The sequence below is a fragment of the Protopterus annectens genome, chromosome 2.part1, assembly GCF_019279795.1.
Source record: "Protopterus annectens isolate FY-2018-M chromosome 2.part1, PAN1.0, whole genome shotgun sequence".
In the NCBI taxonomy this organism is placed as follows: domain Eukaryota; kingdom Metazoa; phylum Chordata; order Ceratodontiformes; family Protopteridae; genus Protopterus; species Protopterus annectens.
Genome location: NC_056729.1, coordinates 281,892,260 through 281,912,911, shown reverse-complemented (window position 1 = coordinate 281,912,911; position 20,652 = coordinate 281,892,260). Strand labels below are relative to the sequence as shown.

General features: G+C 38.8%; 1 protein-coding gene across 1 annotated transcript in view; it reads left to right on the top strand.

Annotated features, from left to right (window-relative positions):
• Positions 1–16,525, top strand: part of CASP6 (caspase 6) — a 1,203,724-nt gene extending 1,187,199 nt beyond the window's left edge. Inside the window, exon 6 of the mRNA XM_044063443.1 lies at positions 10,461–16,525. Coding sequence (XP_043919378.1) covers positions 10,461–10,699 — 239 coding nt within the window. The 3' untranslated portion in view covers positions 10,700–16,525. The remainder of the gene's footprint in view (positions 1–10,460) is intronic.
• The last annotated feature ends 4,127 nt before the right edge of the window (positions 16,526–20,652 follow it).

Here is a 20,652-nt window from a genome sequence, read left to right as displayed (position 1 = left end):
ACAGTGACTAGCTGTTCCATGGCATTTGAATTTATGAACTCCAGGAACCGTTGGGCTAGAAAGTTAGGGCTTGAGTAATGTTCCCAGTCTATATTCGGTAGTTGAAGTCACCCAATATGATGGTGTTTGGAGATACATTTATACCCTCCAGTGTCTTCAGGAAGGCTGTGTGGGGTTCCTGAGTTTGAGAGGGTGGCCTGTAGCATGCTACAAATTGTAGAGCAGTTTTGCCTATGGTTAGTTGCACCTGGATGGTTTCCGCAGCTTCATGCGTTGCCACCAACCTGAAGGTGTGAGTATCCTTTATGAAAATGGATACACCCCTCCTTTTGTGGAGTGGTCCGGGTTTTGGGGCCGGAACGCATGATATGAGGTAAAACCTAATAGTGCCGGGGTGCTCTCAGGAGCCTTGAACCAGGTTTCAGTTACAGCACAGACATCGATGTTCTCCATACTGAGAAGGGCCTCGAGTGCGTGCATTTTGAGATTTAGACTTCTGGCATTGAGCAGCATTACCCTCAATTTCTTCCCATTTTTGTTTTCTAGGGTGGTAGGTTTAGAATTTGAGCCTTGCCTAAAAAGGCACTATGGGGTGGCAAGAGCCTTAGCCAATATCCGGAATCCCAGGGTGACAGGTGCAAGCCGTCCCTTGCGAAGCAGCGTGGCTTGTCAAGCATGTCATCCCAGGCAGACAGACACTGGATCCCTTTGAATGACACCAGACATTAAGCCAATTGTTAAAGCTGATCATCTTGTCTCTATATTGTGGCATCATTCTTGGTGAAGGAAGGATACTGCTCAGGGTTAGGGTCATACCTGCCTGGGCTACATAATCAGAGAGCTCCTCTATGTCTCTTTTCATGCAGTCCAGGGAGTGCGTCTCAGGTCGTTCACACCAGCATGGACAATGACTGTGTCATATTTGTACTTGCTGTGGAGTGACCAGTGCTTGTGTTATGTGGGATTCTAGCGCCCGATAGGCAGCTTACTGTGACCCTCTCCTTGTTCAGCCTGGTGAGTGGGACGTCAGTGTGTCTGATTATGGAGTCACCTATGACAAGTATGTTTGGTGTTGTATTTGGCCTTAAGGGCTGTGACTGCTTTGCACACTGCTTTTGTGGTTTATGTGTTGCTTGTGGGGTGTCTTGAGGTAGCAGTTGTTTGGGTGTCTGCTTTGGAGGCCTCTGCTGTTTAGGTAAATTTTTACTCAGAGCCTCCGAGTATGTCTTTGTGTGTTTATGTCTTTGATTCAGTGGAGTGGTAGCATTATGTGAGGCTGGTTTTGTGGTGTGTGTAGTTGCCTTCTCCTCCTGTCTGGTCTTGCCAGTCCTGAGTTGAGAGCTCAGCCTCCAGTTTGGCTAAATAGCTGCATCTCTCGCAAGTATTTGTGTTATGTGGGAGGAGGAGAGGGTTGTCTGTGTACATGAGGCTATTTGCTGGAAGAGACGCATATTGCTGGCCAATACCTCACGGGCATTGGGGAAATATACATGATCACCGACATGTGCTGACATGGCATCCAGGAACTGGTGCAGTACCCTGGAGGCTGATGCCTGTGATATCCCCATCATATCACCAGTTGGTCTCTGGAAGGTACCTGTTGCTAGTATTCTTAGGCCAACACATACCTTGATTTCCACTCGGATGGGTTCCCGTCTGTTGGTTCTGTGTGTGAGACGTGGCCTGCACAGCTCAACAATTTGCTGCAGAAGGTCTCTGTCCACTCTGTAGCGCTCTACTATCTCCAGTTCATGTAACCCATGGTAGGTGACCCTGGGCCTGTATACTCTTCTCCTTTTCCTCACTCTGGGTTGTCTGTCAGCATCTGCATTGTCAACACCCTCAGCAATTCGCCTATGCCTGATTATAACAGCTATGGCAGCCCCTAGCATTTCTGCTCTGAGTTCAGCTTTTTCAGTTTTCAGTTCCGATAGCTTACTCCTTTCTTGCAGTATCTCTTCAGAGAAACACCCTGCACTGCTGTTTGCAGTGTTTTAAGTGCTGGGTTGGGCTTCTAGTCTGCCTGTGTAATTGCCTGCTTCTAATTGTTATCACCAATTAACTCCAGCAGTATTCTCTGACAGCTTCCTTGTAATCTGGTTGTTTCCTTTTTCCTCTCTGTTTCCTCAGGGGGAGCAATGTGCACACCAGCATAAGCACGCTCACAGTCACTTAAACGCGAGCACACATACTTACACGGTTTGGACTTGGCTGATTCATGGTAAAACGCGCGCACACAGCCTTATACATCAGGCAACAGGCTTCCTGATGTTTACATTGCCTTAAACATGTGCACGCCCGCGTAAACCGTTTTAAACAGTTTGCAACACGCTCCCACATGGTGAGCCTGCCTTACACGCGCGCACACACGCGCATGCACGTATATCAAGAAAGTTTGAGTGTAGGGATAGTGTACACCCTCCATTTCTTGACTTTCCCAGTGTTCTGTTGGGATACACCTCTCTCCCTGATGTCTGTCTGTCATCTGTCACATTACACTGCCCTCCAATGTGATACATTTATTTCTATCATTCCCCCCGTGATGTCACCTACCTCTTACTCTATTCCTCCCCCTTCTGTAACTCTTACACTACTCGGAAAGTGCTCATTAACTATGTGGCAGTGTGATTCAGTATTGTAACCCTCATTTACATAGGATTGCCTAGTAATGTTTAGTTACATCTCTTGCACTGAGCTTCCCCCCCTTGGCAACCACTACACGGTGGCCATATTGTTTTTGGTCTGCTAGTCCCTGCATTGTCATTCCATGTAATACATAAAACCCACAATTGTGAGCTTATAAGCTTCGCTTTTTACTTTTGAGCAGTGCACCCCGTTTGTGCGGGTGTGCGCTGCAGTTAAACATCAAAATCCCCCGAAAAAAAAAAGTTGTTTTAAATAATTTTGCATCACTTTTTAATGCCAGTGGCCACATATTTGGCCATTGGCATGCTAGATGACACATATGCACCCTTTATTTGGAGCTGACATAGCTCCGTTTTCAATTTTGCAGAAATGTACTCAGTTGTCAGCTGAGTACATTTCTGCAGCTAAAACGTCCGTTACACGGACTGGTTTGGGCTTCCTGGATCGCTCAAATACCTCATTTGCATATCTTTCAGCTGCAAATGAGGTATTGAGCATTTCCACGCCCAGTCCGTGTAAGAGACATTTTAGCTGTCTCTTACACGGAGGTTTGGGCTGTTCCTGGATCGGGAGGCTTACACGGAGGCTTACACTACTCTTAAACTCCGTGTAAGCCTTCGTGAATCTTGCCGACAATCTATACTGTTTGTCATTAATATTCTCAAAATTTTTTCTTCATGCAACCTTTTTCAGAGTTTTACCACTCGAGTATCATCACTATGTTGTCTCTTTTTCCCCCCACAAAATAAACACACTCTTTAAACTTTCTTTTTATATGCTATGTTTCACTTTACTGGGAACTTATTTATTACCAGACTGCATAGGAAATCCTGACACTCTGCTATCTTGGGTGCAGCACTTTTTCCTTCTTTTAATTGCATTAATCACTTCTTCTGGTAAATTTCAACATGGATTTACATATAATAATAATAATAATAATAGTGTTTCATCCCATTCTTGTACTACATCTCATATTTCTCTATCATTTTTTTAATTTTCCATGTTAGTATTGTTTCTTGATAATTATGTATTTCTTTATTCAGGTATTCTTTTTCTCTTTTACTTTTTCTAATCTCAGAGGTTTTTATACTTTTACTTAAACATTCTCACTCTTAATTCTCTTTCTTTACCTACTTTAATAACATACTCTTTAAACTTGTATAGAGTCTGTACCAGTTTTAAAGAAACAGAATAAACTGGATTTATAGTAACCCCATTCCCCTTCATCTTCACTCTTATACAACACACGTCTTTTCTCTAAGTTTAATACTGAACCCCATATGAAAGAAAACACAAATTGCACAATTTCCTTTTCATGTTTTACTGGGATCATATAAACATTTGACATGATTGCTGTTTTTCCCATTAATTCCAAATTCACCAGATAAGCCCTTTTCCTGAATGCTAATGTATGCATCCTCCAAAGAAAATCAATTTATTTTGTTTCTTTATCATTCCTTCAATTGCAATGTAAAATCATTTTCCCCATATTTTATTCCTAGCAAAGATGCTTCATTCAATGAAAAATACACCCCCTCCCCAGTTTTCACTCGTCACCCAAACCCTTGCTTTTAACTTTATTCAAGGTCTTTCTCATTTCCTTTAAACCAACACTTCCCTCATCCATGCTTTGGTCTTATCAACTATATTGTCTGCATATGTCCAAATTACTGGTATCACCATCTCCTTTTGCAGTGCATATCTAGCGTCTTTTATAATTACTTCACTCACTATCACATTTGCAACCAATGCGAACAGTGTTCCATTCATAGGACATCCTTGTCTTGTATGATACTTCTTCAATATTTCTTTGCTCATCCACCCATTCACTAACACTTTGTCTATGTTTTGCTTTGCTGACATGCGCACACTCATACTTCTCCATAACATCCCACAAAGCATCATGCCCATAACATCTCACAAAGCATCTTTTCCTAAAGTATCAAATGTCTTGCTAATCACCTACCATAAGACTTGCTTCCTCCCTCTTTTTTTTACTTATGACATAATTCACAGTTTTGCTCACAAACCTGTAACAGCTCTTAACATCTTCACCTTTGTACTATGTATACTTTCCTCCATAATATACCTAATTATTCCATTCCCCTCTGTATTATTACTGTAACATTTTTAATCAGTGTTATTTAGTGAGAAGTCTTCATTTTTTCATTCTTCTCATCTTTCTTCCATATAAGTTTTAATATCCCACTATATAACTCTTCATAAACAAAGCCTTTGTTCAACCATTCATTTAGAACATTTACAAAATTCCCTCTTTGCCAGTCCATTAACTTATTGTAAATTCCATACCTTATACCGTCCAAGCCTGACACTGTGTCATCATTTATTTTAATTACTTCATCCAATTCACTAACAACAATTTCTCTTTCAAATTTTCCTTTACAAATTCTGGGCATTTCTTTTCTTACCATTCTGTCTTATTGTCCATCCTTATACTCTTAACATATTCTCCACATACTGTGCTACAATATTCATAATTTATTTTTGTGTTTTTACCTCTCCTTTTACATTTTTCTTTTCTTGCATTATGCCAATATCCTCTTTTATTATTTTATCCAAACATGCAGATACCTCCTTCCTTCTCCTTTGTGAGTAATATCCCTACCTAAACAGTAACGTGTTGATTTTTTTCAATGTTTTATATATATTTTTCCGATCCTAATATTCTCTTGTATTCTCGAAATTGTCTAATACATTGCTATACATTTTTCCATACTTCATTCTCTTCCATTCTTACATCATCTTGCCACTAAAAACTCTTTTTGTTTTAAATCCAATCTGCCACTCGCACTGTTTTTATACAAGTTGTTCATGGATATATAATCCTTCCATAGCAGCAGTACTTCCCGCTCTTCAGTATCATCTCATAATTTCTCATTTATTCCCTTTATTTCCTTTCCTGTTTTAATATACTCCTTTTTACCATCACCTCTATCCATATAGCTAAATGGTCGTAAAAACCTGTCAACTGTATTGACACCTGCCACCCCCCCAAATCTTCCGATAATACAAAATAATTTCAGATCCAAGTTGCCCTCCTTCGATAAGTCCATTGACTTTTGTTCTACACAGTTAATTGACCACATTTTATCACTTCTTGTATTTGTTTTGCATCTTTCCCTTTCTTTTTAAGTCTTCCCATTAGATGATATTTAAAGTCCCCTGCAGTTATAATTTTCATGTTAACCACCACATAGTCTAATATTTTATGAAACTGATTCTCTTTACTTGCTAGTTATTGTATACATGCATATAATGCTATAATTCTTTAATTCTGTAAATATGCTGTGTCCACCTCGCATCCTCCGCACTTAACTGATCATTACTGACATTACATCTAGCATTCTCATGGTTTTTACACAATATAGCCACTCCAGAACAGCTTTCACTTCCTAAGTTCTGGATTATATTTCCATACCACATTTTTTCTGTTTGCAGTATTTCTTCACTTGTCAAGAACATTCTCTAACATAATATCCACACCACATTTAGCACATTATTCCAGTATCCCTAGCCTTCTTGCAGTGTTAACACTGTTCACATTAACTGAAAATACTCTACAATTATTTTTCCTTTTTAAATTTAAGGGTAATATTTTATTAATTTTTGTTTTCTTATTTTTATGCTTTACCCTATTGAATATTTCCCCGTGTTTATGTACAAGTAATCCTTGATCCTCAGAGTCAGATTTTTCACTGGCTAAAACTTCATAAAAATTGTCAGTTCTTTCTGCTGACCTGTCTCCCTGTATGCAGACTCTCTCCTTCTTTTCCTCCCTCCATATTTTTCTTCTGCAGTTGTTTCTTCATATAATCCACCCACTCCCTCAGCCTGTTCTTGTCCTTACTCATGTGCGTTTTCTTCTCTTCACCCTTCTTTTTAATTTTTTACTGTTTCCTTTTAACAGTCCTTTTTGTTACACAGTTCCAGAAATTTCATTATCAGTCCCTCAGCTTCCAATATTAAGTCACGAAAAATCTCAGTCCTTGTATGTATAAAAGCTGTGTGTACTTTAAAACACAGAGCAGTTACCCAAGTATCCCATGCGTAATTGTTTGGCTGTTACACCCTCACTTTTTGTTCTTTTCTTTCATCTGGCCTTCTGTTTTTTTTTAAATACTTTTACTTCCATGTGTTGCCGCTCTATTACTCTGACTTCTGTTCCCATTTAAATAGTTATATTGATAAGGCAGTCCCTGTCTGCAACAAATATAATGCAAAGTTTAAAAACAAATCCCTAAGGTGGAATACCCATATAAATAAGTTATGTAACAATTGAAAGAAACTGCTTTATGTTTGTAAGAGGTGACATTTCTACCTACCTTATGTACATACTTAAGCAAGCTAACAAAGAACTTAAGGGAGCCATTAAGAAGCTCAGAGCTCATTATGAACTTAAAACAGCCACTAAAACTAAAAATCAATTCAAATCTTTCTTTAACTGTGTCAGGAAGTTAAGAACCAACACCCAGCAGTGTTCAGAGCTAGCCACAAAAATACTACACTCTGTGACCCAAAGAAATCGCTAATATTCTAGTTAACAAATTTAGTGCAGATTTTACTCCACCCAGTGTTATAGCTATTCCATAGGTTCCACATTCTCAGCCAACCACTTAAATTACTGTGGAACAAGTTTTCTAAGCCCTTTCAAAAACTAAGAATACTTCATCCATGGGCCCTGGCAACATGCCAGGTTACAGGATTATCAGTGCCAAGTATGGCCTTTCTGACCTAACCTCTTTAGTCTAAGCCTGTCCACTGGTTATATTCTTGAATCCTTGAAATGGCCATTGGAATTACATAAATGGTCTATGTTTACCAATCAAATAAAACTTTAATTGAATGGCTACTCAACGAACGCTTACCAGTGAATGTGTGTTTCCTCGTATAGGCATAGGAATGAAAAGTAAGTCCTCATAGTGTCGTAGTCGGTTCAGGCACAGAACATGCCACCAGGTTTGTATTGGAAGGCCGTTCACCGAACCCTGCAGATGACCCCCCCCCCGGTAGTTATATATACCAACTCTGAGATCATACTACCGTGGGGAAAGGGCACATTTCCTTATACTTACCATAATGTGATCTAAAGAACTATATGCTGTTTCGTTTCTATGGGCAAATTTTGATATTTTCCCTTCCCCACTGTAGTGCAATTTCAGAGTTGGTGTATGTAATTGGGGGACATGAGCAGGGTTCAGTGAATGGCCCTCCAGTATGCGCCTGGTGGTGTGTTGTGTATCTAGGCCAGCTTTGACAGTTTGAGCTACTTTTTGTTGATATGCATATACAAGGAAACGGACGTTTGATGGTAATTGTTGAGTACCCATTTGATTAATGTTTTGTTTCCTCATTAAACATATAACCTTATATAAGGGTGGCCCAACCATGAACCCTGATAACTGTACAACCATTCATCTCACTAGACTCGTATGTAAATTTATGGAGTGCATTATTGTAAGCTTCATTAATCTGGACATTAATATCTGTTAGCCCTGGACCCTTCTCAATTTGGCTTTATCAAAAGAAGGTTCTGCCTGTTTAACCTCAATAATTTCTTTGAAAAATTAACTGAAGCAGTGGATATTGGTTTTGCAGTGCATACAGCATAGCTAGACCTGGCCAAGGGCTCTGACACTAATATCCTTGGACATTATTGATAGACTTGTAAGTCTGAATATAAATGCTTATATTGTGTGATGGATATCGAACTGGTTGTCTGACAGAACCTATGAGGTTAGAGTAGCATGTGTCACGTCTGAAGGCAAAAAAGTTACCAAAGGTGTACCACAAAGCTCAGTTTTGAACCCTCTTCAGTTTGGCATATATTTCTCGGACCCTCAGGCCAGCACTTGTGGTCTATGGTTAACTAAGTTTGCAGATGTCTGTAAATTGGGTGTTTGAACTTCAACAAATTCACAATTGCTCCAACATGGCTTAAACCATGTTAACAATTAGTGCATGGATGATTATCTCAAATTAAATGCAAAAACGTAGCATAGTTCATTTTGGTAAACAAAACATTTTCACTTACCATATAGGAGATGCACCCCTCCAATTGTACACTGGTATAAGTAATCTATGCACTCTTGTTTACAGTTTATCATTTGACCATCATGTCCATCATTAGCTTGGAAAGCTTTTTCTCTGGCCTATCTGATTTCCAAAGAAGTCTTCATTCCCCTTTATCCATATCTTATCAGGACCATTATTGAATAGAATGCACCTTTTGGCATATATTTATGTAAACATATCACTCAACTTCAGAGAACTCAGAGATTCATAACTAAAAAGATCAGTGGTCTCAAAAATCTTAGGACTGCCAGTCTCCCAGCCAACTTTCAGTACTTAATCTGTTACTAACTCCTCCATGGAGATTTATGTCTATCCTTTTAGGACATGAAAGAGCCAACCCAATTTGACCTACTGTTGCTTTGCAGAACTAATGGTATATCAAATAGTCACTAAACCTTCATCAGCAGATTAAGTAAGACACATCAATGTGATAGATTCATATCTCAACACATCCCTTACATCTGAATAAACTTCCACTACATGTCAAGTAGAGCAGCATCCTTGCCACCTTCAAGATAAACCTAGATAATTGGATGCGCAGCCTCAAATTCTCTCACTTATCTATGAATCTGTGAACCTTTTAAGTTTTAACTGCTGCATTCTGTGCTGCCACATAACCTCGCTCCTTCCCCACAACTTTTTCAGAAGTGCTGAAAATGGTAATCTGCCATGTCACTCCATGAAACAGCAGAACTGTTATCTGGATCTACAAGCCTTCCAGATGCCAGTTCTGTTATCTGCACCACTCCAGTGGACTTGCTTCATTTTCCATTGAGACAGCTTAGTACTGCTCATTTGTGTCATCCATGACACAGGAATCTTTACCTGTATTATACTCCATATTGAACAATTTTTTCTCCAAATTCTCATTTTCCACCTCTAACTCTCCACAGTTTTTCTTTCTGCCTCCATGCTGCTGCTTTTCTTAGGCCTTCTCTTTACAGTTTTAAGAGCCATCTGACACCATCTAGCAGCTCCAAAGAGAAGAGGAAGTACCCTTTATGGCCCTGGTCACATTTCCCCAGTAATATAAGTACCACCACTTAGTGTCTTCCCCCCTGAAAAGCAACCATTAGCTTAGTGGGATTAACCCAGTCAACAAAGGATAAGTAAATATCAAGGTTACTTTCTTTCAGCAAAAGTCCACATTTTTCAAGAAAAAAAAAACTGAAAGCCATTTATAATTTTTATCCTTACAATGTCGCTTCAGAAGCTTCACCTTCACATTTGACTAAGCATTGTTTTTGTAGAAGTACTTGTGAATGTGTTGTGCTCATTTGCACTGATGATCCTTGTCAGACCGGTGTTGCCTGCAATCACATTAAATGTTTAATTAGACTATCTTTGATTGATTAACCAGAGTATGGAAAACTGTGCATTAAGCATGCCTCCATAAAAATATAACACAATGCATTCACACTTTTCCTATGTAAATGTTGCAGTCTGCATAAAGTGAATGTGGGACTTAACAGGTAGGTCATTTGTTTGCACAGTTTTGCCACATAAACATGGAGAATCATTCTGAGTAAATTTAGTAATCCTTTCAGAATTCCTATTTTGGGTATTCCATTTGCCAGTTAAAAACAACTGTCACATTCCATTTTCAAAATGCAAGTTGTGATATATTGAATTTTTACTTTCTGTTATATAATGCGAAAACAGAAAATGTGAAACCTATACAATTAGGCATTATTTGAGCACATTTTTTTCTTTCAATAAAGGGTACTATTCTCACCGTGAAACGTTAAATGGCTCCTGGTTTGTTCAAGATTTCTGTGACCTTCTGCGCACTCATGGATCCTCACTGGAGATTACAGAGCTCCTCACTCTTGTGAACAGGAAGGTTTCTAATCGCACAGTGGCTGCCTCAAAAGATCCAAATGTTATTGGCAAGAAACAGGCTCCATGTTTTGCATCAATGCTGACCAAGAAGATGTACTTCAGGCCTAAAACATCTTGAAGAAGATCCCCGTTAACTCAGGGCTTTTATTTGATTTTACTTTTTTAATGTGGAGAAAAAGGGAACACGATCAGTTTACAGATTTAATTGTATGCTACATGAAATGATTTAAAAGATATCTGGCTAGATCTTTAACATGACACTTCATTGTTTGTTTTCTTTAAAAATTAGTACTTTTGATATCCACTACTATGGTGGTTTGTCACAAGCCATAAGTTTCTCTTTAAACATTTTATTGTAACTGTGCTCTGGTATCTTTTTCTAAGAAGATTTCCACTTAACATTCTAAAATTTTGCTACTTATCACTTTATAGCCAAGCTTGATAAAATTGCCTGCAGAATGTTTTCTGTGCTAGTGACAGAATGAACAGCTTTTGTTTTGCACATTGTACAAAACACTGGCAAAACCTGTTTATTTTCTTCTTAGAATTCCACTCGTGTAAAAATACTTAGCTTTCCTATGAGCAGTATTGTTTACAAAGCATGTTGGCTGTTTTTTTTTTTTTTTTTAAATTCTCCTTTGCTGCAGCAGAATTTATTAGATGGGATTCACAAGCAAAGTGTACTGGGAACAAATGAGCCACTCGAAAAGAGAGAACGATATAAATCCAGGCAGTTAGAAGACATTACCGTAAGGACTGCTGTTGTATGAAGTGACTCTGATGGTAATGACACCCACCTGCTGGCACGGTCTCCATCTTCCTTTTTAGTAATGCAACATTGGAGCTTATTCCTATTTAGTAAGGCTGTGCATTTCCAGCTCACTGCAAAAGGAATCCGAATGTGACTAACCCTGTACATTTTTTTCTTCTTGCTTGAGTATGTCAGGCTAAACATCTTTTTGGCAGAACTTAACATAAAGAGCCTTTTGAACATTCAATTTATATTTGATGGTTTACCAGTATCAGTCTTTACAGCTTTTATGTTGGAAGATTTTTGTGTTACATGTGACCTGTATATGTGTCTGCAGAATACATCCTGTCCTCTCCATTAGTAGATGGCTGCTTCAGCAAAATCCTCTGATAAGCACAATGTCTGCATCACTGTCGTTTAGTACTTTTATTTAAAGTGGACTTTTTGTTGTTGGGAGTAAATGTCATGATAATGTTTCTTAACTTTACCAGGAGTTCAGTAATGCATTGTGAGGTTAGTGTCACAAAATTCTTGGGCTACTTCTTTTTGAGAAGATCTTGAAGAAATTTGAAATTGGTATAAAGTAACTTATGTTTTTCATGTTTCTTCTTTAAGAACTGTAAAACCAAATAAGAATGTATTGAAGCAGTTATCAGTCATCTGAACTTTGGTTCATTACACTAATGGAGAGACAGCTGTCCCTGTATCTGTGTGTCTTGAATGCACTGTTGCCATATCACAATCCCCACACTGGCTAGAAACTGAAATAGCTCAAAGTTTCACAGCTGTGTATCTTTAGGTTCTGTATTAAAAGGAAAAGATGTTAGTCTTCAGAGATGGTGAGCATATCCATATCCTATGTTCATCAATAACTAAGATGCTTCCTACAGGGCATATGGTGACATGGAAATTTTCCATCTTCTTCCACTCTTAACGGACAGTACTGCACACATGCAAAGGTGATTATATCTAGTTGTTCCCCTTATATCCTGAAGACAGCTTTAAGAGACTGCCCTGTACATGAATGCCAGTCTGCAGTGGCTGTATAAACAGAGGTCTTTCAGAGAAAAGCTGTGGATTTTGCTGTTTATGTTAAAGCTTTAATTTTGAGCCATTGCCTTTTTGTTTTCTTCCAGCCCCATACTCCTTTATAGTACTTGATGTCTTTCCAACAGTTTCCCACTGCTTTTGGCCTTCACTGATCAATATTAAAGATGAGTACTTGCCATATTTATTTGCATGTGAAAAGGTCCTGTACAGTGGTGCTTATTCCTCCATCCCCACGTCTGAATGACTTTTCTATCCAGTATCTTTGGATGTATTTTCCTGTAAGCAGGCAGTTGCATAACAATCTGTTCTTTTGCTTTTGTACGTTTCATGTTGTAATCAATTACTGTTTGGATTAGTCATACAGCAGAAGAGGCTGAACACTCCTGACTAGTTTACTGTGAGACATCACAATATGTACCATCAATAGGTACACAAGTCCTCCAAAACAGAGAAGCTAGAGAAGTGTCTGAAAAGTTCTGAACTTGGGAACATCAAAAGAGAAAGTTCTGGTGTTTCCCACAGTATAGAACCTTCTGACAGATTTGCTGATGAGCTGTTTCTAGAACAAGACTTATTTGAATGCTTCCAGATACAAACACTGCAGCCCATACTGTGGACATAAAAATAGTCTTCCAGAACACTATACATCTCGCCTGGCTTCTGATACTTAGATGGGTTCTCCATAATTTTTGTTGCACAGTTCAAGCAAAACACCGCCCATCACTTGGCAGTCCTACCACCAGTTAGGCAAAATGTTGATAATGTTAGAAAGTATTTTGCATAGTTGGGCTGTTTTAGGAAATAGGTCCCTACTCTTGAGTCACTTTTGGAATCCATTAGCATTCTGTTTCACTGGATCAAGAAAATGAGACCACTGCAGGTAGTCACAGTGCCTGTAGCAGTGGTGAACTGAATGCATCTACACATGATAAAAGTAGCCTTATGACTGTCACAAATGCCCTTAGTAGTTCAGTGGCAAGAAATGTTTGTCAGAGGCTCATAAATCTAACCGCTTAAAAACAAAAACTGTAGAAGTATCCTTTGTAAAGTCTGTTTGTCTGGGTGCAGATACCCAGGAACATACAGTTTTTTGCAGTAGAGAACCTTGTCTGCTTGAGGAAGACCAACCAATGTGTATTCACCAATTATATTTTTAATGATAGTATCTACAGTTAACAAAAAGCAGTAAGAAAAAAGGCATGCCTTTCTCCCCCTTAAATGTTTCTGCTTCTCTGAAAATTAAATGAAAAGTATTTAAACATGATCTGGAATCAGTAATGGAGAATGAAGATAAGTGAGGACTGGGGCTAACACAATGTTTTAAGCCATGAAAGGGACAACAGACAGCTATGGGCATGATTGAGGTTCAGGTTTTGTTCAGTTTTGCTAGGGTCATTGTAGTGGATCTTCTGTGATCAATGCCGTAAAATAATAAAACTAATCCAAGGTACATATTCTTATTTCTAATCCATGAGATAAGGGATGGTCTGTTATGTCCTTTTGAAAAAAAAAAATAGTTTCCCTTGTTATTGAACTCTAAAGCAGTCCCTATCAGAAGGCAACATTTTACCAGACACCGTATTTCTGGTCACTGCAAGAAGGCAAACTAAATACCTCCCACTTCTCTAGAAACTGGGGAAGAGGAGCACTTGTGATCAGAAATCTCATTAAGGTCCCCTCACTTCTTCCCACCCTAAGACTGGAGCTGCCTCAGCAGCTCTGGTTCAAGACTTCTGATAGTGCTTTGCTGCTTTATCCTCACGTCATCATGAAGAGCTGTTTGACAGAATTTAGAGAGGTGAGGATATTCACAGCACATTCTGTTGACAACTAATTGTTGCTGAATGTGTACCACACATCTTTAATGTCAGGCGAACATAAGTCTGTTGATTCTGCTTCCCTGCCCAGTGCTCAGACTAATTTTCCAGTATTGGCACTAAGTTGGGGAGGGCTGTACTCCTGAGCTGTCATCCTTCATCTGAGCTATTAAACAGGTCTTGTCTGCCAGTAAAATATACAAGTTAAAAATGTTTAATTATAGGATTATTTGCATCTTCATAATTAATGACAAACATCAAAGCCAGAATGTTAAAGTGCACACATTTGGTCTAACCAATTTTATTAATTTCTTTATAAAGAAAATCGTGTCCTTGCCAAATTTCTTCTAGTCATGATCACTATCACCTCGGGTCTTCCCTGAAAATAGGCCATGCGTTCATTCAACTAACCCAGTCAAAATAAGTAACAATATGGAAGTTAATAAAACTATAAATAGAATAAAACTGATCATGGCAAGGGGAGTAAACCCCACACATTTCATTTTTGGAAGAATGGGCCCACACTGCCAACTTAAATTGATTTTAGTAGTTTTCCATTGCATAAAAAGAAGTTTGGAAAGTCTGAACCCCAGATATATAAAAGCTGCTCTGAGTGAATTCATTTAAGACCTTTCTTTTTGTCATGATCAAATCTCTGCATTTTTCTAAATATAGAATACTGGTTTACATACAAGTCTTAAAATCTCATCACAAATTTCTCAGATTTATGAGAGGTTCTCATAACTAGCAGTTTTATTGTGCTCTAATTCTGTAAATCTATCACGGATATCTGCAATGACATATATTTCAAGCAATCAGACAGTCCATGTTTTCTTTTAAGGTAATTGGCTTTTATTAGTTGTCATATATCTTCCTTTGGAGTGGGACTAGGGGTACATCCTCCCACTTCCTTACTCTTGGCAATTATGCTCTGTGCATAGAATGTGAATTTCATGACATTGTAGTCTGTCCAGGTAGTTGAAGTAAAACTGGGGACATCTATAAGGGCGTTTTAATTACTCCATGGTCATTGTTGCATCTCTGACAAAAAAAAACACCCAAGGTACAAGACCAGGTAAAGAAGTCTTACTAGGTCTTTTGGTACAGCCAGTCTCATTATGCCAGTTGCTAGGTTGTTTGTTAAAAACAAAAAATGGATGTTGCAGACTCAGTGCAGTTGGACTTGCAAGTCCCAGGGTGAACAAGCATGAGTAACATCTACTTTAGTACAGCCCTATCTTGATAAGCAGAGCTGCCAGACTTGCTTATAGTATAACCAAACCTTTCTGTCTTCCTGTCCTTTTATATTCCCTTATAACAGATGCTTGTATCTTAGATTGTGGACTTGCATTCAGATACACCATTTTCAGGTCTTCTGGAACACTTAGAATTTGTGGAGCCGGAGTAACTGTGCATCTTGTCTTGTGAAATGCACGGTTTCCTGCCTAATTTATTTTTCTTGTCTGCCATTTTGATTATCCACTGCCTATAGAATTTCTCAGATGTGTAACTCTGGTGTTTGAACAGCAAGGGGAAAGCAAAACATTGCAATTTTCCCTGTGTTGATAATTATTGGTGAGAAAGACAGGAAAAACATGGAGACAGTTTTACTTTTATATTCAGAGATAGAAGGAACAAATTGCATGACTCCCTCAGCATCAACAACTTTAGTAGAGATAATCTTAGATTCTTTTCAGATGTCTGTTCTCTCCTAAAAAATAAGCATAGGCAGAGTTGGACTATCCCAATAGATTCTATACAGTAACAAGAGATCATGACAAAATGGTTTCAAAGAGCTGTATCCATTGACATGGCACTTTTCCCTTCAGAGATTCATTGCTTAAAGACTCTTCATTTTGTCCATATGAAGCCTTATTCATCAGCCTTTCAATACAAGACACCTTGTCTCAGTAGAAGACATGTATTTACATTACTCTAAAAGAACTGAAGGTAGTACACAGGGCTGTGAAAGCTTTTCCAGATAATTTTCAGTCAGGACATTTTCATATCAGGACATACAGTTATACAAAACATAAATATGGAGGGCCAGTATGTTTTACAGCTGTGTAGGAAGACCGTGTAAATGTGGAAGACTGCCTTACAATTCATTTGGTTTCTTACAGCATGTTTCATGTGTGTAGAATAAATTATCAAATGCCTTAAGCATGAAGATGGCATTGGGTTAAAAGTGGAAGTTGTGTCCATGTATCTTTCTAGACATCTTACAGAGGTGGGGCCTTTTTAGATCATTGTTGCACACTGCAGCAGTCAGGTGAAAATCTTGTTTTATTCCCCACTGCACAGTGTAGAACAGTGGTGCACCATTTTTTTTGTGGGGAGGCCCACTACACAAATTCTTAATGCATCTGCAGGCCACCTCAAAACATAGTAAGTCATTACGAGGTAACAATAGGTACAGGTGACTGACATTTTTACTTAAGACATCAGTCATGAAATTACCTATTTTCTACATCAACTTTGCATTTAACTTTATTCTGGCTTGCAGCCATGACTTATTACAAACTCTTGCAGAAAGTTACTACTGTTTACAGACTGCAAGTTATAAACAAGAAAGAATAGTTACTTCTGTGGCTAAAATTAGAGGTGTGCGCAACTGAAGTCAATTAGGTAAGTAAGCACGTGCTGGAAAGTTTGCATGATTGGAGTAAGGCATAGCATTTTTTCACTTTTTTTTTTTTGGTTATTCTCTGGGGGTCCGATTTGGCCCCCGGGCCGGACGTTGTGCACCACTGGTGTAGGAGATAGATACTTTCTTATTCAAAAGGACTCTGGTTTAATGTGTGCTTTCCCGCTCTTTCCTCTGATTAAAAAGATGGCTTTCATATATAAATAGGTAGAGCCAGACTAATTCTAGTAGTTCTTTCTTGGCCAGTGTAGTTACGGCGTCTTTACAAGTGAGCCATATCACTCATCCACAGTGGCCATTACCTCTACTCGTCTTAATTTAAATAATTATTTCATAATTTGCTTTGTCAGAAGCTTTTCACCAGTTATGCAGCACTCTTTTGCATAGATTTGTCTCAGGATGTTGTTTTGCACATAAGCTACATCATATTCAGTTTACAGTATCTGACGTTTGCTGTCAAATTTTCCAATCCTGTTTTCTAAATGCTGCTTTATATCTCATTTGTGCACGGTACATTTCTTTGTAACTTCCACCATTTCTTTTAGTGTGTTTTATTTGCACTGAAATAACTTCTTAAAGGTTAGTGTGGACCTAGCCTTCAGGCATTGCTTAATGTCAGGTAAGCTCAGGTGATCATATATGTTGTAGCCTTTGTTTTTACAGTAGTGACAACTGCATATGAGTGTGTGACTGTGTTCATAATTTTGTCACATCTGATTTAACAGGCTTCCATCACACTATAATGTTAAATGTCATCATGTGACCAATGTGCTTGTGTTATTTTTTTACTTTTTTAATATGAATTATTCGTAAATGCACTCCTGGATAGAACAACTTTTCAAAATACACATTTTTTGTGTAATTGTTTTTTAAGAATTAAACAATGATGATGTAATAGTACAAAAAATGTACTTTTGTTAAATAAAGCCTAATACGTTTTCCATTGCATTCATTTTACCACTGTCTCATTTGTTGTGTAACACTAAATATGAAGCTTTTTTGTTGTTTTTTTTTTGTAAGCCAAAAACAGTGCCCTGAAGGGAAACGTATGTTGATAATATTCTCTGTAGGAATATTCATGTAATTTCTGATCACCCCTTATGCAGGTAGATGTTTGCAGAAGATTCAGACAGAAAAGTCATAGGCTAATGTAACACCTAAATGTTTTTCATAATGCTCTGTTTACAACAGACACACCACAGATAGTCTATCTTTCATGATCTGCTTACTTATACTGAACTTTTAGAAGGGATTTGTACCATGTGACATGCATCTACCTTTAGCTAAGATTAGCATATTCATATCTTCTTTCCCCCTTTTTTAAGTTGTAAACCAACGTTTTATGAAGAAGCATGTTCTGTTTCATCGATCATTTCAAATAAATGTCCACTCTGTACTAAACATATTATTGCTTCCTTTAAACAACATAATTTGTTAATCTCAGTAATTTCGATAAATGCAGCTTTTTAGCTTTTATGAAGACTGACTCTCTAACTGTCCACATTGTCTCTCTGAGTTTCTGAGTGGTCTTGACTGTATCTTAAGCAGTTGGTATGATCATTTACATTGGATTGTCTGACCTTCCTGTTCAGACAGTTCTGTTTGCACTATAGCTCCTTGGGGGCTTGACAGGTAGCTTCTGTTTGCACTTCATTTTTACTGTAACTATTTTCTTGCAGCACTATTGCTTGTGACACTTGTTTTCCCTTTCTCTTATAGGATCATAGGAGATTATTAGGCTATCAACCCAGAGGTCATTTTAAGCCTAGCAATTTCAATCCAATGTAATACTGTAGAAGTACTAGTCAGTACCCTAGATTGTATTTAGTAATGACTGCCCATGTCCAGGAGAGTTGTGGGCACTCTCCCCTGTAAGAATTTATGGTGCCCCATCCACTCGTCCAGGTTCCTCATGAACAGTGTCATAGAGGTGCTCTGTTTCACATGAATTATTAGTCTGTTCCTAAGATGTGGCAGTCGCTGGAAGATAAATCTATCCTTCCAGCGTGTCCTATTTAAGTCGCAGGCCATATTTATTCTCTGGAACTGGTAGCCCTAGACCCATTTGATTTATGGATATCCAGTAAGTTTATTAGGTTTGGATCTTGGGTTGCTCTGTAGGTCAGGCACAAGTCTCCCCTAAGAAGTCTGTATGATACTGAATGTAGTGACAGGGACTTCAGTCACTTTGTGTAAGGTACATGCTGGAAGCCCTTGATCATCTTTGTTAGAAACTTCAGAGGTCTCCTAATTGCTGCAGGTACTTAGTACGGTCCATACTAAATGGGGCATTATACTCAATTATGGGACGGATAAGTGCCGAGTATATGGGGGGGGGGTTATAACTTCTGCTCTCGAGCCGATGTCTTTACTTATCAAGTGAGCTACATGGAAAGCTTTCCTTTCAATGTAGACACATGGTGGTCAAAGTTAAGGTCGTGGTCAACTTATGATCCCAGGTCCCTTACCCACTTAATGGATACTTAAGGTTTTGTTGTTGATTTGATAGTGTGAAGGGACATTGTGCTGAAGGGAATGATGATGCATTTCTTTGCATTCAGTTTGAGACTGTGACTAATACACCAGTTGGTCAGTGGGAGATCCTCCTGGAGTGTGCTGACATCATTTGGGGATTCAGTGACTGCACCTAGTTTGCAGTCATCTGTAAACGTGATCAGCCGCAACCAGTTAGTTTTGACCTGAACTTCTGAGAAGTATATACCAAACAGTAGGAGGCCCAGCACTGACCCCTGCGGCACCCCACTGGTAACAGGTCTGGTGATTGGAGTCACCCTCTTTGATAGTGTGTGTCTGGTTTGTGAGCCAGTTGGCAACCCATCTTACAATGAAGGGGTTTACATTCAGTCTAAGTTTATTGGTAATGCCCAAGTGTGAGATTGTGTTGAAAGCCTTTCCCAAGTCGAGGTGTGTTGTGTCCACAGATTTGTCCTCATCAATGGCCTTGGTCACATTTTAAAAGAAATCCATCAGATTTAACAGGCAGGATCTGCCCTTCACGAAGCAGAGTTGGGTAGGATCCAGGGTTTGAAGGTCACCTATGTCTTTATTTATGAGGTCCATAATGATAAATTCTATGGCCTTACAGATGAGGCTGGCCAAGCTTGTGTTTCTGTAATTCCCCATATCTGTTGCTAGGCCACCTTTGTGGAGGGGAATGACTGCAGCTGTTATCCATTCTGCAGGAACAAAGCCTGTAATTAGACTATGATTGAAAAGGGTTCTTAGTGGTGATGCTAGTTCATGTTTTAGCTTGTTTAGAAGACAACATGGGATATCATATGGTCCCATAGAGGCCATGTTCTTTGCCTTGGACAAGGCTTTGAGGACCTGCTCTTCAAATATGTAAGGGGGGTTGGGGAAGGGTTGTAAGTGTGGTGGGGATAAGGGAGTGAAATTTTTACCAAATCTATCCGCTAGCAGGTTCACCAATTCTGCACATGTTTGGGTCTTACCCTTTAGGTTATGTATGTAGATGTACAAGGCCTTGTGGTTATCCTTGGCAGTACTTGCTCGGTTTCTGTCAAAGGAATGCTTGCAAGATTTGACAAGTTTGTCTTATTTGCCTGTTAACACTGAGGAGGGTGCTTTTCCACTGTTGGGTCCTTGTCTGTTTTCTTGGACAGCAACCTTTTTGCATTTATTGTGAAGTTTGTTGATGCTGGAAGTCCACCATCACAACTTGATTTTACTTGAGGCTCTGGCTTTGATTCTGTCTGGTCCAGATGAGTTTGTACACTTATGCAAGCGATTGTACTAGTGTAAGCTTCAACATAGTTACCAATTTC